We start from the raw sequence: 25,166 nt of genomic DNA, 5'->3' as shown, positions 1-25,166 counted from the left end.
CAGCAACACTTTTGTGTGGTTATTTCCCTGAAGCTTCAAATAGCTCTATTATGTGCTTAGCAAACACCAGTTCTCCAGAAGCGTGAGTTCACGGTTTCTACTGATCTGTGCTCAATGAGAAGTTGTCTTCTGGATACAAACAGGTGTTAACAACTCAAGCTTCAACCTTTCCTTTGAGCCAGGGATCTGATCCTTCAATAGTATCGAGTGATGTTCTGTCACTAGTAATTGGGCAGAGAAAAGGAAGGCGCTAATGAAGCAGTCGTAGTTTCAGACAAAATGCTGTGAAAGTGGAGAAAAGACTAAGGAGGGAGAAGGGACGTCTTGATAGATAACCTGGAAATAAATTGAGGACCTTAAAGCTGCGGCAAGCCTCTATGCTCTGGCAAATTGCAATTTCTGTTGTGTGGCACTGTGCTCAGAATTTTGCCAATATTTGATTACTTGACTTTCATAACAATTCGCCAGTTTATACATTAATAAATTGAAACAAACAGCATAAAATAATTAACCAGGGCCATGAAAGCAAGCGCAGCGCAGGGCTTAGAAGACGCCAGGTATGCAGAGACAGGCTGCGTTACATTCTCAGCACACCTTTGTCCCGCCCCTCTCCCACCTTCTCTTCTTATCTACTCTCCCATCTCCCTGTCCTTTCTCCTCTCCTCCATCGCCCCTTCATTCTGTCATCTTTTTTTCTGTCTTTCCTCTCTTGGTTCCTCTCTTTCTCTCCTCTTCTCCCTCTCCTCTCCTCCTCACCCTTTGCCTCTCCCTGTCTGTCTTCTTTCCCCCTTCTTCTCTCCCTCCTCCCTCACTTCTCTTCCCTCTTCTTTCCTCTCCTCCCCTTTTTCTTACTCCTCCTTCCTCTGCTCTCTTTCCTCCTCCTTTTTCCTCCCCAATCAACCTCTCCCCTCCCCTTTCCCATGCTCTCCCTCACCCCCTGTAATCCATCCAACATGCCCGAACCCCTGAAGATAATGCATTTCTTTTTGCAGTAAGATGCTTGAACCTTAGTCACATCCCAATAAGACCCCCCCCCACCCTCACCCAGATCACAAAAATATCTCCGGCACATGACACATAATGGATCACTTTCATTCTTTCTCTTCGTCTGCAGAGAGTTAAATTTGCGGGCAGCCACTTGATAGCTTTATTGTTCCACTTTAGCCTCCTTGTCTGACAGGGTTAATTAAGGCTGTCTAATAATTAACTCAAGCAGGAAGCTTACACAAAGACAATGCAAAATTTGGCTGAAGACTTTCGTCAATAAGCTACAACTGCCCAGCCAACCAATTTCTGTTGAAAGTGTCTACTTCCCTAAAACATAATAGTCTTTACACTAAAAACAAACTGATCATGAGAAATTTCAATTTTGTCTTTAAATAACTTCTAACCTCAAATTCTCCTTTGTCTTGGCTCCTCAGTGAAATAACAAATGCATTCTTTTTCTCTAAAATATTTTTATCAGCATGTCTGATATCTTTATAAGACAAACATACACATAATATATACATATAATATACAATATACACACATATAATGGGGCATTGTATGTGTGTGCGCACTATGTTATATTGTGCTACAGGAGCTACACAATACACAATATTTATCACTGCTAGAAATAATGAGGAAAGACATTTCGGGTGTAAGTGAAAGAAAATGCCATTATTAGATTATATGTTGCTTATTTTCCTAGAAAAAAATTACTCATTTAAAGACTGACTAACAATTATTTTGTTGAGCAACTGTCGTAAAACCCTAGTGGCATCCATTAAAAAAAAGCAATATTCAAATATTTGATCACATTGTGAACCCTGAGATTGTGTTATTTACTGAAAAACCTGTTTTTAGTTGTGGTGTGGTTCATTCCCTTGCACTCACCTTTAGTCCCTCTGCAGGAATACGGACACACCCTTAGTACACGCCCATCATTCCAAACAATGACGGGCAATTTAGTCTGTTAAAGGAAGCAACCTTGTTTAAAAGTGATATCTAATTGAGTGGCAGACAAAGTGATAAATCAGAGGAAGATTTGACAAGATAAGAAATGCCCAATTCTCAGGAAATGAGAGGAAAGGGAAGCTACTTAAGAGACCAGTGTACCTCATAGTCCTCCCTGCCTTCCTGCTATGTTCAACTGTACATCCCTTTCAACAGTGAAAAAGTACATCCCTCCTCCTTAACTTGATTGTCTAATGCGTTTGATCATAGCCACCAGAAACTTCAGAATACTGCTACCAAGAACAGAGTTGCCACGATAAACCTGGTTATGTGCTTCACCAGCCTTTACAACCAGCTTTGAGGAGGAAGAGTTTTGAGCTCCAGGCTGGAAAAAAAAGCCCTAGAATGTTAAAAAGCAGTGCTTGGCTGACATTACTGGTAGGCCTTGGTTAGCAGCCAGGGCAGTAAGCCAAGGATATGACTATTCTATCTGGCAAATACAAGACACATGTATACTCGTCACCTATCAGAAACTTATTAATATGACTGAACTTTCACGGATGTGGTAAATACTTCCAACTGTCCATTTCTAACAGTATCTATTCTCCCAACACTATGAATTAGGGACACTTGTAAAATTAGAGTCAACTGACCAATGAAGCTTCCTACTCACCTCCTGACCAATCAATAAGACCAAGTGCAATAGAGTGAAGCATGATGATAATAACAGCTAATATTTATCAAAGCATTTCTTCCAGGCATTATTCAAGTGCTTTACATGTACAGTCTCATTACTGGTTACACCCCCTGCTTTAGTTTACCAATACTGTTGTGATAAAATACCCTGACAAAAGCAAGTTGGGAGAGACAGGGTTTATTGTAGATAACAATTCCAGGTTACAGTCCATCTCTGAGAAGAAGGCACAGTCCTAGTTCAAGGCAGCTGTCCCATCACATCCAATAGTCCAGAGCAAAGCAGAAATCAATGTAGGCATACCTTACAGGTACTCTGCCCATTTTCTCCACTCATGAAATCTAGGAGCCCAAACCTAAGGAATAGTATCATCCACAACAGATGGGGTGTTCCCATATTAATATAATCAAGACAATCTCCCAGAGGTAAGCTAATATAGAAAATTCCTCAAAGAGACTCCTCCCCCAGGTGATCCTAGCTGTGTCAAGTTGCTGATCAAAACAGACCATCACACTCACTATAAAATGGAGATTGTTATCAGTGCCTTTCCGCAGAGGATAACTTAACAGACAGTATCTTCTTTGCTCAAGCTCCCATCGCTAGTGCATAGGAATGAAACTCAACCCCAAGGAGTTCTTTCTCCAATCTCTCCACCTCAATAACACTGACAGCAAAGGCTATACAACCTTGCTGTGGAGGCTTCATAAAGGCTGCTACCTGTTAATAGCAGCATCTTAGCCCTGCCCTCTCCATTCCAGCAGCAACTTCTTCCCCACTTCCTTTCTCCACTGGTCTCCAGACTGTGTCAAAGTCCTCTAGGAGGCTGAGTTGTAATCCCAGCCCATTTGGAAACAACTGTTCTCCCTGTCATGCTGATCATTCCTAAAAAAAAACTTTAAGAACTAATATATTTTGTTGAATATTAACTTAATACACACCTCATACTAGGGTTGATAATTTTATCAAAAAAGGTAAACCATGAAGCTCTTGGAAATCTGCCTCTGGTTGCCACAAAGTTGACCTTTATCCATACAGGCACCAGCAGCAGGGAACTTAAGATCCAAGACCTCCTCAGATCTTTCCTGTGTAATGGTCACTTTTTACCCAGCCCACTTCAGAAGACAAAATGAGGGAAATTTCTATCAGTTATGAATTTCTACTATGGAATATTATTCAGTTACTGTTTCTGTTCTCTTTTGAAAAGAAAACTATTCTGTGGAAGATGAGGAGGAAAGATTGTAGGAGACAGAGGGGATGGAGGATACCAGAACATGGCCTACAGAACCAGCTAAGCAGGACTCCTGTGGGCTCATAGAAGAAGCAAGCACAGGGTCTGCAGGGGTCTGAAGCGGATCTTCTGCATGTATGTTGTGGCTGTTAGCGTCATGTTTTTGTGGAACTCCTAACAATGGGAGTGGGTGGCTGACTCTTTTGCCTACTCTTGGGACTCTTTTCATCCTACTGGGCTGCCCTGTGCAGACTAGATCTGAGGGCGTTTGCCTTGTCTTAATGTATTTCCTTTTTGTGTGTGTGTTTCCTGTTGTCTCCTGGAGACCAGCTCTTTTTCTGAACGGAAAATGAGGGAGTGTGGATCTGAGTGGAAGAATCTGTGGGGAGGAACTAGGAGGAATGGAGGAGAGAAAATTGTGCTTGGAATGTCTTGTATGAAAGGAGGATCTATTTTCAATTTAAAAAAGGAAAGAAACTTATATTTAAACATATATTAAAAGCATTTATTTTGCTATTTTAACTTATAGTATTATACTTTAGAAAAAATATAAAAATTAAGACCAGCATTCCTGATGAAATTACTCTAGCAACAATTTGCGTACACACACAAAAACCTAGAGACAAACAGTCTAAGAAAAAGAGCACAATATCGTGTACAATCCACATTAAAATGAGAAGCACACGTATAACCAAGTTAAGGAATATAGTGAGATTTATTCAATACACATGTTTCATATAAGCAAGTTTGTCACAAATTTTATGTTATGTGGGTCCATATGAAAAATCACAATACATCCAGACTAGATGCAAAATACATTAGACAAAAACATCATAGAGATGTTTAAGTTGTTACAACTTTTACAATATTTCCAGATCTCTCCTAATATTTTGCAGGAAATATGGTGCAATTTTAATGAAAAATAAACACATTTTATAAGAGTGATTTTTTTACTACTAATTCTATCTCACCAAAAATATAATTTCCTACAAATTCTACAAAGTATTAAATTAATAGGTATCCATTTATACATACCAAGAAAAAGGTTCTAACTTGTTAAGACAGAATTAAACATATATCTGACTAAGTAAATCCCGAGATAGACAGATAGGATATTGTTGGGATATAAACAGTGTGTCCTTCCTTGGGTGCAATTTGAAGGTAATAACTTTTAATATTCTATTTCAGTATCATAGCTGCAGTTTAAGGATAGCATCATAACAAGTTTAAGGATAGCATCATAACAAAATTACTGAAAACACACACACACACACAGAGGTTACCATGGGTTACCATGGTTACTACCAGATCAAACACCCCAGGAATGCATAGCTATGTCTCTCAATGCGCATAAAATCAACACCCTTGATAAAGTCTAAGCCTTTATTTGTCTTTGTCTAGAGGCTTTTTCGGTTGGCCTTGGTCTTTCTCTTCATTCTTCATTTTTGCATCTGCAAAAAATAAAAGATTTCTCAATCATATGCAAAATATGTTGAAGTACATTCTATGTTTAGAATGTAAGTTCTTTTGTCCTTTGCCTCCTCATGTAGTTTCCATCCTGACTAGATCATATTTTGCCTTCAATATGGATAAGAATCTGCATAGAGAGGAAATACTTGAGTCCTTTATAGGTCTTTCTCCTAGTCAACTTCAGGGTCTATAGTTACTCCATGCCAGGCCAACTCTTAAGATGTCATTATACCCTCCACCAACAGCAGTGTTTCTCAACCTATGGGTCGATATCAGATAACTGCATATCAGATATTTATATTACAATTCATAACAGCAAAATTATAGTCACAAAGTAGCAATAAAATAATTTTACGGTTGGGGCAGTCACCACATAAGAGCTCTACTAAGAGGTCACAGCATTAAAAAAGGTTGAGAGCCACTGAACTAGAGGGTAGCAAACTAAAGTAGAATCAGATTAAATGACTTGTGGAAAATCACAACTTGAACCTTGATCAATTGGCTACTTGGGCCCTCAATCATTCCCCTATCCTGGGACATACTTTCTCTGTATTCTTTGTATTTTCTATTTCCTTTATTTCTTGGAAATACCCTTACATTCTGCCCTTTGTGAAAAGTAAAATAAACGCCATCTCACCTTCCTATGACCAAATGCCTAAGCTCTTCTGTTACCCAGACTTATTTCTGCCCCCTCCCGTAACAATGGAAAATGTGTCTCTCAGGAATCATCATAGAACTCATTGGCACTCATTGGAAAATGTAGCGACTGTACTGATAAGCTGTGAAGAAAGAGAAGAGGGCTAAGCAAATGCAACCCTTTGTGACTGCAGGACCCTGTTCATTGCCGAGGACACGTTTGCTGTTGGTCCTAGTAATGCTCTTACTTCCAAAGTCTAATGCCCTCATGGCTCCAAGTCCTGTCAGTTTCAAACTCATTAAGAAGCTGACAATTCCAGCCAAACTTCCCTACTCTTTATTTGACCGAACTTCCCCTTTATCTTATAGATTCATTTTAAATCACTACTATCTTGAGACATTCCTCCCCGCCCACCCCCAGAGAGGATCTCACTGTGTAGATCAGGGTAGCCTCAAACTCACTGAGATTTATCTGCCCCAGTTTTCCCCGTGATGGGATGGAAATATACAGCTCAGTTCTCAGTTGCAATGCTGTTTTTCTCTTTCATCTTTTGAAATGTTCCATATTTGGCTGTCTTCATTTAAATGAAATTATTTAAGTCTCAACCATTCCCTCAAACTTTCTCCTAACAAAACCATCTTTAGTATTTTGAATATAAGTCTGATATTTAGGAGTTTTCGTTTGCCAGCAAATTATAGCAACCTTGGCTATATAATGAGCTGCAAGCCAGCTTGGACTATAATGTGAGACTTCCATCTAAAAATAAAATTGTACCAAGCTAAGCACATGTAGCAGTTCTCAGGTAACATTCAGTTAGCGATGTGAGAATGACAATAAACAAAATATGTGGACTGTATCATTTTTAAGAAATGAGGTTATTAAATCAGGAGTAGAAAATAGGAATGGTTAAGCTGTCTCCAGGCCTGGACTTCAAACTGATACACAGTAAGCTGGAAATAACATCTAAAAATGGAGGGATTTTAGTGAAAATCTGCAAAGGGAGGGTAGTGTACACAGTTTGTATCACAAGAAGAAAGGAATTTTAATAAGGCAACAGTAAAGTCCAAGTCAGTGATTTGTGAGAGAGACAACAGAAAGAAATGAAAAAGCATGAGACGGAGCACCAGGTAACAGGGAGAAAAATGGCAGATGTATGGACCAGTTCTGAAAGCGTAGCTAAGAGTATCCATTAAATGATGAGAGACAGAATGTGCAAAGTCAGAGGGAAACACGGATGAACCAACACTCCTCCGCAACTGGAGCTGTCAAATACCTGCTCGCAGTGATTGGGAAAATGCAGGAAGAATGGGTTTCCGAAGGAAAATCCAAAGATTGCTTTTATGCCCACTAAAGTTGATAATCTTGTTCTGTACCCTAGCAGTGAAGTCATGCAGGTAGTTCACTCTATGAAAGCAAACTTCAGGGGCCTCCAGCCTGACATCCATGTCATTAATTAATGACAGTTAATCTTCCCTATCAACTTAAATGGATGTAGAATTACCCAGGAGATATGCCTCTGAACATATATGTGAGAGTAGCTCCAGAGAGGCTGAACTCAATGAGACTTATCCTGAAGACGCACAGCATCCCTTCACAGGATCCCAGACTGAATAAAAAAGGAAAGAGGAAAAAGCCAGCTGAGCGTCAACATTCATATCTCCCTGACTCATGCCTGCAAAGACAACAGGAATATGCACCTCGCCATCCTTCCTGCTATGTTCAACTGTACATCCCTTCAAACAGGGAGCCAAAGTACATCTTCCCTCTTTAATTTGACTGTAACACATTTGGTCATAGCAACAAGAACTTCAGAATACTACTACTAAGAACAGAGCTACTGTGATTAACCTGGCTATGTGCTTCACAGCTTTGAGGAGGAAGTTTTGAGCTCCAGACTGGAAAAACAAAAAACAAAAAAACTAAAAGTCACCAACCAACAAGTGATTTACTGAAAGGTCCACTCTATGACATGGGTGCCTTGGTGACATGGGTGCCTTGGTGACATGGAACCTGAGACTAGATAGCCCAGGGACATAGCATAAAACCAAATGCTACTGTTATTAAAAAAAAAAAAAAAGGAGCATAAAATGACTCCCAGTGACACTCTGCTATACTCATAGTTCAATGCCCTGCTCAGCCATCATCAGGGAAGCTTACTCCTGTCGCAGGTGGGAATAAACACAGCAACCCAGAGCTAGACATGCAACAAGTGAGAAATCTTGGAACACTAAGCCCTAAATGGGATATCGCTATCAAATCCCTTCCCTCAAGATCTAGGAACTCGGCATAAGAGGAGACAGAAAAAGTGTTCGAGCCAAAGGGAATATAGGACACGCACGCGCACACACACACGCGCACACACACACACAACACCACTGCTCTCTGAGTCAGCAGAATGGAGGCAGTTACAGAGACTGAGGCAATATGCACAGGGCCTACATGGGTCTGCACCAAATGGGGTCACAGAGCTGAAGGGAGAAGTAGACTCATGCCCCTACCCTTAGGCCAGAAGCAACTGCCATAGGATAGCCACTCCAAGGGAGTCCCAATGTAGAAACAAAGTTCTCAATGGTAGGCCGCAGGCCCAGCAGGGAATGGTCAATGAGAAATGAACTCAAAGATATTTTTGGAGGTTCCTTGTCCCATAATACTGGTCAGGGCTTTTTAAAAAATTTTTATCTTATTTTTAAAAATTTTATTTTATACATATATATTTTTTCCTGATCTTTTACCCTACAAGTCCTTTGCATACATATTATGGTTTCCAGTTTAGTGTTTTTATGAGATTTCCAAGGGTATACATGTGTGGGTTTATACTTCTATGTCTGTTTCTTGTGCTTTTTCTTGGGCTATTTTCCTGTTTATTTTGTCCTACTCCAATGTGTTAACTTTGTTTTATCTTATTGTATTTTGTTTTATTATTATCCCTTAGAAGTCTGTTTGTTTTCTAGTGAAAGACAGAAAGAGAGTGGATCTAGATGAGAGGGGAGGTGGAGAGGAACCAGAAGTAGCAGCAGGAGGAAAGTGTAATGAGGATATAATATGGGAGAAAAAAATCTGCTTTCAAAAAAACATTCCTTTCTTATGATTTTGTCAGTCTGTTAGTCATTGCAACAAGAACAGTAACTCATACAAGTTACTCAGTAACTCATAAATCTTGGAATCAGTAGGATAGAAACTATCCAAGGAGATCAGATAGCATTAGAAGCAAAAAAGCATTGACCAAGTTGTCCAAAAACTCTACTTTTTGCCTTCTATTCTTTTAAGTAATTAAGAAGATGAGCAGAAACCCAAAGTGAAAAACATCAATGAGTGGGGGAAAAAAAAAGCACGAGAGCAAAGTGTCCAGGGAACCAAAGGAGGAAAACTGTTTAAGGGAAGAAGTAATAACCAGTCATGCTAAATGCTCTAAAAGATTTCACGAGAGAAGAGCTAAGAGTTGACCAAGAAATATAGCAAAGGCAATGTCATAAATGTATGTGTGATAGGTTGACATCTTACTAGGAATAGAGGAAGAATGGAGAAAAGAAAATTAATAGTCAAGAAAGCAACACATTCTCATGGTACTTTTCTATGAAACAAAAACAGAGATGCAAGTATCCGTTATAAGAAGACTTGGGCTACGAAAGCATCTGGGTCATGGTCACAGCCAGTTTCTTTTCTGAAAGAACATGGTAGGCATTTCATTTTGTCATCACTGGTTCTGAAGCAACCACCCACAAAACATCCTTCTGGGAAAAGCTATTAGAACTGGTAATCCTAGACCATATTGGCTTCTTCTATAAGCCAAAGGAGCAAATTATTCTGCAAATTATATTCTTAGTCACGGTTGGTCAAATGAGGTAGTGGTGTGAAGGCTTCCTAATTATTCTTCTTAAAACCCAACTAGAAACTCCTAACAGAAGAGACAAACAGGATAGCACCTATTGAGAATTACTGATGAGACTATGAACAGTGTCTATGCCATCTGACGAGCTATTTGCAATGGATGGCTGCTGGGATGGCAAGAGTCAGTTTTCCTCAGGGATGCGTTCCATAGTCCAGCAGATATCCTTCACCCATGCACACAAAGGTAGCATGAGGAGGACTCAATGAATTCTTGTTTTTGTTTCTGTTTTTTGCTTTTTAAGAGCACAAAACGTTGTGAGGAAGAAGTGTAAGGAAGACAGGGGAGGAGTTGAAGGGGAAGAAATACAAGCATAATCAAAATATATTATATGTGTGTATGAAATTCTCAAACTTTAAATATATTTATTATATATATCATATATATACGTGTATACCTATACCTATACCTATACATATATTGTCGTAGTCAGGGTTTCTATTCTTGCACAAAACATCATGACCAAGAAGGGAGTTGGGGATGAAAGGGTTTATTCAGCATACACTTCCACATTGCTGTTCATCACCCAAGGAACTCAGGACTGGAACTCAAGCAGGTCAGGAAGCAGGAGCTGATGTACAGTTACTTACTGGCCTGCTCCCCAGGCTTGCTCAGCTTGCTCTCTTATAAGAGACTACCAGCCCAGGGACTGCACCACCCACAAGGGACTGGGTCCTTCATCTTTGATCACTAATTCAGAAAATGCCTTACAGCTGTGTCTCATGAAGGCATTTCCACAACTGTGGCTCCTTTTCCTGTGATAACTCTAGCTTGTGTCAAGTTGACACACAAAACTAACCAGTACATATATATTACGTAAATAATTAAATTCAGGAGACTCTCCATGACAGTATGTTGAGAAAGCTGGTGCTGAGTTTAGTGGTCTTAAAGGTAGACACCATGATGTCCTTGTTTTGCACATAGCCCATTAGGGCTTAACTCTTCACAAAAGAATATATAAAAGTAAGTAAATGGAAAGATTAGTAAATACCCTGAAGAGAACCATAACACTGAACTGCCCTACAAACCATGATCCTGTTGACTGGGCGTGACTCTTGCAGGGAAGCAGTGGATAAAGACACTATAGTAGCTCATGTGGCACACGGGGTTTTTGTAGCTCCATTGACCTTGTCTCCCCGAAGTCCCCTGGTGAAAGGGAGGCACAGAGAACTGACCCCTAGTCTGTTTTACCACCCTGATAAAGAGTCCCATGAAAGAAGACTGTGCTCCCAGGCTGTCTGCTGACTTTCTGTAACTGTACACCGCAGAATAGTCTGGGATTGCATGTTTCCTTGTGAATACAGAAGTTTAATTTGGCCTAAAAAGATTTTTTCCAATGGGAATTTTACATCCATAATCTAACATAAATGCCTCCCTACCACCCATTTCCATTTCATATTTAAAGAAAAAGACTTTAAACATAAATCAAACGCCAACCGATCGCTAGACCTCCTCTCCTTGGAAATGAAAATCCTTTTCTCCACCCACATTTCTAAAATTTCACAAGATCCGGCCCTTGCACCTGTGCCCAAAGCTATCTTGAGGAACTTGTTCTCTCACTCACCCTCAACCCACAGTGGCCAGTTTTTATTTCTAGACTGCATCAACAGTTCATTCTGCATTCTTATTCTTCCTTCTCCTCTATCCATCACCTTAGAGCTGGATTATTATTGTAGACACGGAGGAATCATTATATTTTCATTTGTTTTTAAGTATTTTAGAAGTTGTGAGTTTCTTTGAGGACTTCATTCATGCACACTGCATCTGAGAACTTCATTCATGCACACTGCATCTGAGAACTTCATTCATGCACACTGCATCTGAGAACTTCATTCATAAGCACTGCATCTGAGAACTTCATTCATAAACACTGCATCTGAGAACTTCATTCATAAGCACTGCATCTGAGAACTTCATTCATAAGCACTGCATCTGAGAACTTCATTCATGAGCACTGCATCTGAGAACTTCATTCATGAGCACTGCATCTGTAGTCACTCCTTTCTCTAAGATCCTTCCTTTCCCACACAAATTCACAACCTCTTTTATTTAGTGTCACATGTATATACACATATACATACATATTAACATACAATCATATATGTATATTCACTTGTATGTATAACCTACTGAGTCTATCTGGCTTGTGTGTGTGTGTGTGTGTGTGTGTGTGTGTGTGCACGTGTTCAGGGCTTACCATTAGGGCTTGGGCAAACTTAGTGGGAATTCCTCTCTGGAAGTTAACTGACTCTTTCTCAGTGGGCACTGACCTTCCAAAGATCTACTTAATGATAGGACCACGTGGAATTTCACCTCTGCCTTGGTGTACAAACTGATATTGTTATTATGTTGATTTTGTTTGAGAAAATATTACATTGTAGCTAGCACAGGCTGTCCTGGAACCTACTGTCATTATAAGATATTTGAACTTGTTTGTAGTTAGAGTATGGCTCAGTCCTTAGCCATACCTTTAACCCTCCTGGCTGAAATACAGACATGCCCTTAGTATACACCTTTAATCCCAAACAATGAAGGTAAAGTTACTTTGTAAAGTAAGCACTCATGTTTGAAAGTGATGTCTAATTGAGTAGCAGACAAAGTGACAAACGGGAGAAAGATTTAGGAGAATGGGATATGCCCAACTCTCACAAGAAGGGAGAGGAGAGGAAAGCTACTTACGGGAGAGACAGACAGTTCAGGAGTAAGAGAGAACAGTACAGTATAGAGTAGAGTTCTTGGAGAGCAGTGCAGCAGAGGTGAGAAGGAGAGTAAAGTAGCACAGAGAGGGAGAAGAAGGCCATTTTTACCAGGAGAGTTTTATAGAGACAGATTGAAGAGAGAATAAGCTAGACTCACATAAAGACAGAATGAACAAAAAAAAATGAGCAGACAGAAGAATAGAAAAGACTGCTAGAGTTAGTGTGAGGCCAAACAACAAATTTGGAGAAACCGAGAGAAGCCAAATTGGGAAAGGGGTTTGAGCTAGAACAGATGAGTTGAACCAGTCAAAGCTCAGAAAGAACTAGAAAGGGTGAGCCTCTTCAGCAGTCAGTCTCAGAGGCTGAAAACATTTTAGGTCTGGATAAGATTGTACAGAGGCTAGAAGCTTCTAGGACTAGGCCTAGGCTAGCAGACTGAGATAGTAAGCCACCCGAATGACAATTATACAATAGAATAAAAGGGACATTATACTGTGTATTCCTGGATAGCAACAATCTAATAGCAATCCTTCTGCCTCAGCCTCATGAGTTATTCTGATTTCAGTGATTTGATGCTCTGATTTCTTTTGTAGTCACTGAGGAACTCTCTACAAAGCACAAATTCCAGTTTTCTGATAAAGCCTATCATTGTTAGGTTATATATTTATTCATTAAAAAACCTAGCATTCTCATTGGACTACATTATTGTCAGAGTTTACATCTGCCCTACTCAACACTGGGGTTCCTAGCATTTAGCAGTTGTAAAATTGAACAGTAGACGACATAGCAATGATAGAAGTAAGAAAGACACCATACGACTAGGATCACCTCCTATTGCCTCTGGTTATGTTAGAAGATATAGAAGTCATTGGTTTCTGAATTAGGCTCTCAAACTGGAAGTGGCAGATTAAGACAGCCAATGAACTAGCTATGAACTACAGTATTCAAAAATCCAGTTAAATGATTAATATTCATGATTACTTAATTACTTTTGTATTGGAGGTTGAACCTAGAATCCTAGCACCCGATCATGCACATCCAATAGTCAAAACTCCAGTTTCTATGTTCACCCTTAGGCCATAACAATGAAAGCCATAGAAATCCACTCAGCCTTAAAACCTAAGAGTTTTTAGTCAAGAAGAAAAGAGGTCACTTATAACTAGTTAAAAGGCTGCTCTACAGAAAATGATTAAAAAGAGAGGCATGACCAGAGTTTTATTTCCAAGGATTGGGAGTTTTACCTTCCTTCACAGCCAATGCCTCCAGTTTCAGTGCAAGATCAGGGGATCCACCTGTAGCCAGTGAACTCTGGATGTCGGGTAAGGCATTGCGGCGGCCCGCCCTTGCTGAAGACGCGAAGCTGCTGATCACGGATTCCACATCAGTCATCTCCGATGAATCTGTCCTCATCACAGAGTCTACAGATAGAATGTGTACATTAAAAAAGGAGCCTGTTCAGAGGTATAGAGGGTCACCTTAGAGACCAATGGCTATATCAAAATCGCTACAGGCTCGAAAAGCTGATCTTAGGTGGCACAGTCAGGGTATCTGCGCCTTGGCTCCAGGATGCCCACGTGAGCATTTGCTGAATAGGGCAGGAAGTACTTCTGTGAACCAGATTGCTATAAATAAATCCGGGTCCCAAAGCACCACTCGAACGCTTGAGGGTGTAGAAAGCCTGGACTTTTGTTCTGCTTTTTTACGGAAGAATCAGCCGACCCAGGGCTTGGCAACCAGTGAAGACAGACTGGAGTGGCCACTCCCGTAGAATTTGTTTGTGGTACTTATTTGGGCTGAAACCAAATCACTGTAATTGTGGGGAATAAACAAAGCGCGTTTCCTTACTCTTTAGAAAGAAATTCTGTTTTATATCTGAGGGTTTTTTTCCCTCCACAGTTGTGACGTCATTTGTACTGATGCAGATAGGTTTCAGTAGGCTCAAGTTTATGCTAGGCAGTTTGGCTTGCCTTTGAGTGGACATAGTGGACATACCACCTAGCAATGACTCCTAGTAACCCTCCTGGTAATGATCCTTCTCTGACAATTCCTAAGAGATGATTCATTGTATATGAGGTAGCAGTTAGTACATGTTCTGAAAAACTAAGCTGACTGTCTTTCGAACAGGATTTTTTTTCTTAAGTTTTCCTAAGAATTGATTTTGAGCTACAACTCAGAGGCTGTGATGGCAGAAGGTATTTGTTGTATTTGCTGAGTAGGTATCACGTGTGAAATCTTAGAAAGGCCTTGAGAATGCGCATATATATATATATATATATATATATATATATATATATATATATATATATGGAGAGCATCTCTCTCTAGCCCACATTGCTGTAAGGCAAAGAAGTTAATGGTCTAGGGTCTAGCTCTCCCCTACTCACACCCTGTGGCCAGCTCACTGCCACCCCATGCACCCTCCTGTGCAGCTCAGGTGAGGAACAAGGCCCACTCTCCCTAGTGTAGCTTCGAGCTGCAGAGACACCCCTCCCGCTCCCATGCCTCCAGGGCTAGCTCCCCGATGGATGCTCAGGCAAGGGATGGTGCCAGCTCTGCACAGCCCTTAGACATGTCCCTGGGTTCAATCCCAGACCAGGGAAGTTCTCCTGGCCTTTGGTGGTAACAGACCCCCTTGCAGGTTTTTGTACTCAGAGGGAAAGCACAGGGTTATCCTTTCTGACAAATTGCCTCAGAACACAAAATGTTCCCGGTGCCCAGCAAAGGATGGCTTTAATCCTCTTTGGTGTTTATGATGTAGCAAACTGTGACCTGAAGAAACCAAGCCAGTCTTCTCTCAGTAGTTGGGAGGACAGCTTTTCACAATCGATTTCCATTAAGAAAATGCTAATAACAAAGTGAGAGTGTGAACATATGATGCATCTGGAATTAGGAACACAGCTTTTGTTCATCACGTGTAAGAATTCGTGTGGTGCCCTATGTGTTCTCAGGAGTGTTGTTGTAGTCTAAAGTGCCCTAAAAGAGGCCTTCTCTTACTGTGCTAGCTAGTCTCCTTTTGTGAGCATCATATAAGGTTTACAGACACAATCTGGAATTAGACTTTCAGCTATTTGATACTGTCAAGTGTCTGGCATTGATGGCTTGGAGAAGTGCAACGAACAGTGGACTATTAGTTCAAAAGAATCCACTTGATTACAGAGCTGCAAGGTGATGGTGGGGCAGTTCATTTAAATTTATAAGTCATAGTTTCACTTCTACAAATCAGCCATGACAATAACCCTGTCTGATTCACAAGATTATCTCGACAGATAATGGGTAAACATTTCTCTGTTCCTGTGAGAACAACTGACAAGTAACTATATGTATCATTGTTCATCTCGTCCTATAGTTTATCTGACCTTCCTCCTGTGTATCCGTTGTTCTCAAGAGAAGCACTTTCTTGCTAGCATTCTCTTGAACTTCCTAATAGCGATACCAGCATTTCTTCAATAATATCTAGAGATATTTTGTGTCTATCAGCTCATTAAACTTTGCTATAGCTCTATAAGGTAATAGGGTATGATCTAGATTTTATGAGTGTAGTCATTGGGACCGAGATATTCTATGACTGACTTATAGGTACATAACCACTAATCTAACTGAAGCACAGTCCAGTTAGCCCTGAAATAAAAATGACACGGATCATTAAGAAGAATCCTGGTTATATATGCAGCTAGCTGCCCATACGTTTCCTTCAGATTCTGTTCTTTGTTAACTTTGAACAGGGAATTTTCCCTGTCTAAAATTCTCCCTCTGCTTTGAACAGTGTGTGTGTGTGTGTGTGTGTGTGTGTGTGTGTGTGTGTGTGTGTGTGTGTGTGTGTGTGTGTGTGTGTGTGTGTGTGGTGTGTGTGGTGTGTGTGGTGTGTGTGTGTGTGGTGTGTGTGTGTGTGGTGTGTGTGTGTGTGTGTGGTGTGTGTGTGTGTGTGTGTGTGTGTGTGTGGTGTGTGGGGTGTGTGTGTGTGTGTGTGTGTAAAAAGAGATAGTGTGAGACAAACACAGGCATTATCTTAATTATTTGGTAGTTTGTAAGAACCCCAACCCATGATGAATTGATTTCAGTTTAGGTTTCTTATCTATAGCTTGTGAAGAAGTAGGTGATAACATCTTGAAAACAGAGTCGGTTCTCAGGCCCCAACTCTATCCCCCATCAGTTAACACTGCCTCCGACATGATGGCCATGTTCAAATGCTTCTCTGCAAAAATCACCTCTCCCTGTAACTAGAAACACACTACGATTGGCTTGGTGGCCCAGACCCTGATTTCATGTTTGCTTGTCCATAGTCTTAAAGCTGAAGATAACAACAGATAAAATAACATTGAGATATAATATTGTAAATATTTAAATATTACATGTTACATAAAACGATACATTTCTTACAAGGTAAGAAAAGTTGAAAAGTTTTTTTATCTATCAAAAGAGAACTTCTAATTACGTTTATATTTTGAAATTTTTCACAAATCTCAACTCAAAAATTAAAAGAGAATTTCTAAAAGATGGATATAGCCATCAGTGTGGAAGTAGAGTTCTAGGCCTTTGTTATGGTTTGGTTTTGCTGTGTACTGCAACGCTAAAGATTGCAAGGCCTGGTTGCCCCAGTAACAAGAGAATCCCCCTGTGGACCCTAATGCTGCTATGTAAATTTGCCTCCCAGTTATCCCTGATTGGTGAAGAAAGATGCCTTCAGCCTATGGCTGGGAAGAAGAAAGGTAGGCAGGGTTTTCTGTTCCTAAGCAGGAGACCTCCGGGGTGGGGGTGGAGGGAGAGGGAAGATTGAAGGAGAAGACAACATGGGGTAGGAATCACATGACCATGAGGGCTCACCAATTGGCCATAAGAGCTGCCCAGATGGAACATAGCAATACTCCTGATGGAGAAGTAAATTCTAATAGCTTAGAGGGCAGATATCCACCCAAGTCTAGTGCTAAAAGGCTTATTATAAATACAAAGGTTGTGTGTCATTCGTACGGAAACTGAATGATCAAAGGTCCGGTAGAAGCCTCCAATTTGAGATTAAATAATTAGTGCAGCAGGCCCCGAGTTAATGTTTTTGCTATGTGGGAAGTTGTTCCTTTTACCTTTACAATGATTACACCCTGATGCAATTTCCTAAACAAAAACGTTTCAAAACTATCTGAAAGTGTGCCAGCTACATTCAGTAAGGAGGATCATACTGAATGAGAGAGCTCAGCACTGGCAGGTCATGGAGAACCAGAAAACCAGCTGCCTTCCTCTGGGGCTTTGTTCTGCTGTTTCTCAGTTTACATCTCCATCCAGTTCTTCTCAGGTCCTGGGATACAAGCTGATCAAGATACTCATGACCGACAGACCAGAGAGATCATCGTCTCAGCCCTCAGAATTGTGGGAAGATGGGGCATTTTATAATGAAAAGCCCTCCATCTTTCTGATCCAACATGTGGTGGTATACAGAGAGGAAGCAGGGCCCTTGGTTCTGACTTCAGTTTAGGATTCTTGGCATTCCTGGCAATAGGCTCCCTGTGGCCTTGGACATAATTGAAAAATTCGTTATAAAAATGTGAATAAATTGTGTACACGATGCTATTAATTTTATACTGCTAGGTTAAAGAGAAAGTGTCAGCGCTACAGACAGAGCATGCCCATAATACGTTTTTGAAATGTGAAAGTAATATTTGTATTGTAGGAACAAAAAGGAGAAAACAACAAATATAAAGTCATCTCGATTTTGTCCAAAGGGGAAAACAAGACCTTGGGAACTGCAGACAGAACAAAAACCATACCAACCAGTTTTTAGTTCCCTAGATACTTTTTAATGTGTAAAAACCGAACAACATATATTACTTTTATAGTTAGAAAGATTGAAGCTAGACAAACTATGAGTCAGCAGACAATTCTAGCACAGAAAGGTCCTAACAATGCTATTTTGAGCATATAATGAGCAAATCACAAAGTGAATGTTCCTCCCTTCCCCAAATAGCCATTTAATTATGTTTTTCTATGCAGTAGTGCTTTTTATATTTTTTAAAGAATGGTATACATAGAAAGGCAACTGCTCTCTCTCTTAATGCTTTGTGAAATTTTGTTTTAAAAAGCATAGTTCATAGGAAGATGAGGTAATACAACCAAGGGAAGTGATCCTGAGAGAAGCTTCTAGGCATTTTAAATTCTGTGAGCTTAAAAAGCTAATTACACGAATGTTTGCTAACCAGGGTGGCTGACTCACTGGCAAAGCTTCCTCTTTCTCATTTTCAGAGGTAGCAGAGGATTCTAGTTGAAACGTCCTGCTTTCTTAGCTGTGCTGCTGGCAAGAGCTGGAACCATTTGAACATTAGAAGATCCTACCGAAGCCATGTATTCCGACATGTATCGCTCTGGGAATACTGGATCTTACTAGGAATATAGCTTTTAACCAAAGACCATAATACAGTCATGCACACATGCACTCCAGTCGCTTTGCAGCCTCCAAAATATGGAGGGAAAAGCATGAACACAAATGGAGACAGCAAGATGTTCAAGCTAAATAGAGTACTAGATTTATACATACGTACATGCATGCATGCATACATACATGCATAAATACATGCATAATGAATGCGTGTATATACATAACTGTGTACATGAATAATCAGTAAAATCCCAAGAGACTTAGGAGAAGACTAGAACACGGTGTGTTTCTTTGTTGAAAGCATAGCTACAAACAGATCTTAGGACAGTGCACCCTCTTTCTCACACCAGCCTTTCTGCAGACGCCCTTACTTGGAGCTGAGAATATAAGGAGGCTGATAGTGTCCTTCTTGTCTCATCTCTTGATCCCTCCCTGTTACCCTACTTCCCACGGTGAAACCCCTACTTATTCTGTGCATAACACTTCAAATGCTTTTTACCTGCTAACTTAGTTCTTAGAGGGGTGCTATGAGTCAGACTGTCTGGGGAAAGGAAAAGATACTGGTCTCAGCTGACATTTACACACTAAGGACTTAACTCGGGGATAGAATAAAGGCTTAGCATGTGTGAGGCTTCAGCAAGAACACTTTCCATAGAAAAGGAGAGGGGAGAGGAAGGGAGAGAAGAGAGGCAAGGTTTTCTCTATCTCTCTCCAGCTCTCAATAGCTTTATACTTTATGCTAGCTTTTCTCCAGTTCTCTGTTGGTAGAGATCCTTATTCTGTGGTTCTCTGCTCTGTATACATAGACTTCCTCCAAACATGGTGAAAGACATGGGAAAGTTGCTTCACTGGGTATCTACAGATCGGATTTATCCATGCAATCACATGCAAGCCCTGTACCATCCCACAAGCCACAAAGAGGAAGCAAAGTTTACTGAGATGAGACACAGTCTGCTTCCTTCAGCCACCTGTCCTATTGTTTAAAAAAATTAAGTAAAAGAGTTAACCCACGTGACAACTCCATTTCAGGCTAAAGAGAGCTTAGAAGTATTTACATATATATAAAATGACATTCTTGGGGGTTGGGGATTTAGCTCAGTGGTAGAGTGCTTGCCTAGCAAGCACAAGACCCTGGGTTCGATCCCCAGCTCCGGGGGGGAAAAAAAAGAAAATGACATTCTTACTTGGAGATATGCCTCTTTGAAATTCCTCCATTTATGGCATATCTATGTCTCTAGTATAGGACAAAATAAATGAAATTTTACTTTACATTTTAATGTTTAGATTCTTCAAATTATCAACAAATATTCATATGCATATTAAAGTTGTTCTAACACCAAAAAAATTTAAGCACTTAGGCATTTAGTACTCAAATCTAAACAATTTTAGTCTCCAGTAATCTTCCAGATGAAGTCATACATACCTTTTCTGTAGTGTAATAATTACTCTTTCAAAACAGGACTACTTATGGTAGTAATATGACATGAAATGGAGTATGAGGAAGCACTTCAGTACATGTACAGGATGTTTAGCTATATGTATGTTGGTGTAAGGATAGGGGTCCCCCTCTATAAATAATTCCAGAGGCCAATCTGTTATAAGGCCTCCTCAAATCCACTGCAGCTTCCCAAAGGAACAGTCGAATTCCATCTTAAGTCAACATAAAGCCAACTTGTCACCCTCTTCCCAAGTCCAGATAGCATTCTTTCATTCATCACTATCTTGCTTCCTCCTGCTCTATTCCCTTGCAGAAGAAAGCAGTCATTGACAAGGAGAAAACTTCCAATGCACTAAAAGTTCTCCTTTTAATACATGATCTTTCCCTACTCCCCCAGTGCTAGAGAGATTAAAACTAGAGCGTGTGTGTGTGTGTGTGTGTGTGTGTGTGTGTGTGTGTGTGTGTGTGCATGTTTCATGTTTATGCGTCCCTGTATGTTGTATGTGCTGGGCAACATCTAGAAAACAGACAAATGTGTCCACTTCCTTTTTAGACAAGTGCCATTTTTTTTCTAGGAATAAACAACAGCATAGCTTTCTTCTGTTTTACAATTTCTATCACTTCAACTGTCCTCTTCTCACCTTTCTAAGAGATTCAAATTGAAAAAAGAAAACATGGCAAGGATTAGAAGAGACCATTCGCATGAGAGAAAGAAGACAGAAAGAAAGAAAATTGAAAAAGAAAAAGTCAAAACTAAAGGAGCACCACACCAGTTACTGTTCAGGGACATGGAGACAAGACAGGATTCCCAATTTTGACTGGTAGCTCACGAGAACCACATTCTGAGCATCTCAGCTCTACCAGGTGAGCAGAGGGCAAGCTTTATTCCAACACCAGAAGTGGGTGTGACTCCACAGGGAGCAAGCTAATGGGCGTTAGAGACTGACCTGCTATCTGCCCCAACTCACCCGTTTCTTTTTCTAATTGCTTCTTGACACAAAGTAAGTATCCTCATATCTCAAAACAGGAACAAAGACACCCAACATCACATATTGAACTTGTGGGGGAAATAATACACTTTTAGAATTCTTAGAACTAACTTACATTTACCTCAGGTGGATTGGCTTCTCTGCTAATGACATAGCTTTAATGTCAAATGACAGTTGATGACATCAATAGAGAGGTGAGAAGGAGAAGTTGATAGAACCATCATGGTCACACTAGAAGTGTTTTGTGTTTCTCTGATTTGTGTAAAGCCCGGAGGGGAAAAGCTGCTTAAGAAATTCACTAAACAAATGTGAATCACAAGCTGATACCTATGCCACCTGTGAGTCAGCCAGCAGTAACGTTTACTTTCACCTTTCTAAAGAACAAGATAAAAAACAAGACTGCAAGTCAAGGTATCAACCACAAAGTAGATTTTGTTACACTACCACATTCAAATAGCTCTGCATGAAGACCATAAGCTAGGAAAATACAGGGTGTGTGTGTGTGTGTGTGTGTGTGTGTGTGTGTGTGTGTGTGTGTGTAACATTAGTTATCATTTGCAGAGTCATAATTAATGTAACTCTTACAGCATTAACTGTTATCCTTAGCCAGGCATTCAGTATTCCATGCTCTAACACAAGCCTTCTCTAAAAGAGATTCATTAAGATTAATTGAACCTACTGACACAGATGAGGGACCCCTTGGTTGCAGCTAACCATTGGACTGAACAAGGGGACCCCAATGAAGGACTTAGAGAAAGACTAAAGGAGCTGAAGGGTTTGCAACACCTTAGGAAGAACAACAATATCAACCAACCAAACCCCAACAGAGCTCCTAGGAATAAACCGATGAGTACACATGGAGGAACCCATGACTCCAACCGCATATGTGGCAGAGGATGGCATAGATAGAGGGAGGAAAATCCCTTGGTCCTGTGAAGACTTGTTTCCCCAGTGTAGGGTACTGCCAGGGCATTGAGGTTGGAGTAGGTGGGTGGGAATGGGAGCATCTTCATAGATGCAGGGGCAGGGGAAGTAGGTATGGAAGAGGGGGGAAATGGAATAACATTTGAAATGTAAATACATAAAATATCCAAGACAAATAAAATTATTAAAAAAGTGATTAAACTGGACAAACTGACTGATCAAAAGTCAATAGCATAACCCATGTCATAGGTTGTCCTTAGAGACTTAATCCCAGGATGGTTTAACACAACATTGGTGTTCACTATACCTTTAATCTGTGTGGTTACTAACCAGGAACATTTAAAGACATTGGCTGCATGAGTCCAAGAGGATAAAATGGGTTATATCAACCTATTTTGTTATTAATAGGAATTTAGGCAGTAGAGAACTTCAAAGTTTTGCTGAAAGTCAAGAGACTATAAAAATAATCATGAGTCAATTTTGGAGATGTTCCTTTTTGGATAATTGGAGTTTTAACTTTTGTGTGTGGACTACATACATGAAAGGACCACATCGGAGGCAGGTGTGACTTAATGTGGGTCAGTACTGGGCACTGGTGTCCTTAAGAACTCACATCAATGCTCAAAGTGTGCATTGAAGTCCTCATTTGAAATGGTTTTCCATGTGGTATTTCAAAACATACACAATATATGTTAAATGTATACATTCACATATATATTATATATAAAATATACTATATAGATAGTATATTTGTATGTATATATTATATATAATATTTATATAATTTATATGTATAATATATTGAATTGTCATATCTATGTCAACTTGTATAATATCATACCTATATATCAACTTATTATTGTATATAATGTAAATATATGTATTATATATAATACACACATATATTTATATATGTATATTATATAAATATATTTATATAAATATGTGTATTTATATAATATATAATATGTTATATTACATTTATATTTATTTGGTATATTAATTCTTAGTAATGAATCTCATTTTTTCCATTTAATGAAAACCTCAGAATGTATCTTACTCCTTCTGTGAAGGAATATAAGTTCCATCATTTCTCCCTGGCTGCAGTGAAAGAGAGAAAAAAAAAGGTCGCACCCTGTTGAGTTCTGGTTTGTTATCTCATAAGAGAAGAAAGCATTTTAATGTTTGATCGAGCAAAAAAACAATCAAAATCACAGTAGCAAAATTTTAAGTATTTAGAGGACTCCTTTAGGTCATATATTAAAATCAAAACAAGGGTTGGGGATTTAGCTCAGTGGTAGAGCGCTTGTCTAGCAAGCACAAGGCCCTGGGTTCGGTCCCCAGCTCCGAAAAAAAGAAAAGAAAAAAAAAATCAAAACAAAACAACAATAATAAAAACTCAAACAAATAGCAAATACACGAAAAATTGAGTTTTTAAAATATTTCTCTCAAATTATGTGTATAATAACCTATAATCAAACTGAGTAGATGAAAATGTATTTATATGACCTGTATAAAATCTTTTGCAAAATAAAAATGTCACTATTTTTGTTATATAAATATAATGAATTCATGAAAAATGATATCCAAAAATATGCTTTGACAAGCAAGAGAAAAAATTAAACTTGTACAAATCTATGACTTTGAAGTGTGTGAGGAGACCACGGTGATAGACCACGGTGAAACCACAACAGTAGTCTCGTGTGGTAGAGTTGCTGCGATTTCTTGTCCTCTCTTCCAGGGTCATTGTTTTACAAACTGTCTGTTAATGACGATTTGTTAAAATGAAAACTCTTTTCTTAGTTTTCGAAATTACAATGTAATTACATCCTCCCTCTCTTCCCTTTCCTACCTCCAACCTCTCAGATACACCCACCCCCTTGCCCTCTCTCAAATGGATGGCTTCATTATAGTTGTTGTTACACAGATCCATATAAACTTTTATAGGGACACTGACGAAATCATGTTGAACATGCACGTTTCTTAAGGTCTTCCGTGAAAATTTTCTTGTGTGATCCTGTGTGGTAGGGTTGCTATTACTAAGTCTATTTTAAAGGAAAGGAAGCTGAGGAGCCTCGATATGAATTAGCTTCAGCCTAGAAAGACCATTACTCAGCCATCCTCACTAATTCCTTAGTTGCACCTCCCGGGACAGTTCAGCTTGTCTCCTTTATCCTTGTCTTATTGGGAATCTGTGGAGCAGTTTGCTCAGTGCCAGATTCTAAGGAAATAGTGACAATGCGACTAAAAATTGTAATATACACAGTAGACACCCAAGTATAAAATTTAAGTTCCCACTAAAGAGGGAAAAGTCTAGCTAACATAGACTGGTACGGAGTTGGGACATCTCATTACTGGAATTCTTATTACAAAGAAACAAATGTCATTAAAATGCATGAGTATATCTTTTCTCGTGGGCACTGGGGAACCCTGAAAATCTGCCAGTTACATAGGAAAGATGAGTATGAGAAATATTGTCTAGAAATAAAGACCAGAGTCAAGGAGAATCATTAGAAGGCTATTAGAAAAAAAAAAAAACTTTTGTAAGTAAACCTACTATAATACATACCATTTACAAATGCAATGACCAAGAACAAGAATAGTTTCATATTAAAATTAAGGCAAATATAAAAACCTTAAACTATCAGTCCAGATGACATATTAGAAATAGAATGTAAACAATAAATACTACTAGGTAAACTTCATGCAAAAATTCTGTAAGTAGTGGGATCAGATGATTTTTACAATTTCCTCAGATTCTGTCTTTATGTCTCCCTTTTCATTTCTGATTTTGTTAATATGGACACTCTCTGTGTGCCCTCTGGTTAGTCTGGCTAAGGGTTTATCTATCTTGTTGGTTTTCTCAAAGAACCAGCTCCTGGTTTTGTTGATTCTTTGTATA

The 25,166-nt window shown here is 39.5% G+C and overlaps 1 protein-coding gene across 2 annotated transcripts in view; it reads right to left on the bottom strand.

Moving 5' to 3' along the window:
• Positions 1-4,556: 4,556 nt before the first annotated feature.
• Pkib (cAMP-dependent protein kinase inhibitor beta) overlaps positions 4,557-25,166 on the bottom strand; it is a 42,614-nt gene continuing 22,004 nt past the window's right edge. For both annotated transcript variants that reach the window (XM_032888957.1, XM_032888956.1), the window contains 2 exons: positions 13,794-13,970; positions 4,557-5,311 (listed from right to left, as the gene is read on the bottom strand). In XM_032888957.1, the coding sequence (XP_032744848.1) occupies positions 5,244-5,311; positions 13,794-13,970 (245 nt within the window). In that variant the 3' untranslated portion in view covers positions 4,557-5,243. The remainder of the gene's footprint in view (positions 5,312-13,793; positions 13,971-25,166) is intronic.

This window comes from Rattus rattus, chromosome 18 (assembly GCF_011064425.1).
Source record: "Rattus rattus isolate New Zealand chromosome 18, Rrattus_CSIRO_v1, whole genome shotgun sequence".
Classification (NCBI taxonomy): Eukaryota; Metazoa; Chordata; class Mammalia; order Rodentia; family Muridae; genus Rattus; species Rattus rattus.
The sequence above is the reverse complement of the archived record's forward strand: the minus strand, read 5'-3'. Positions and strand labels throughout refer to the sequence as shown.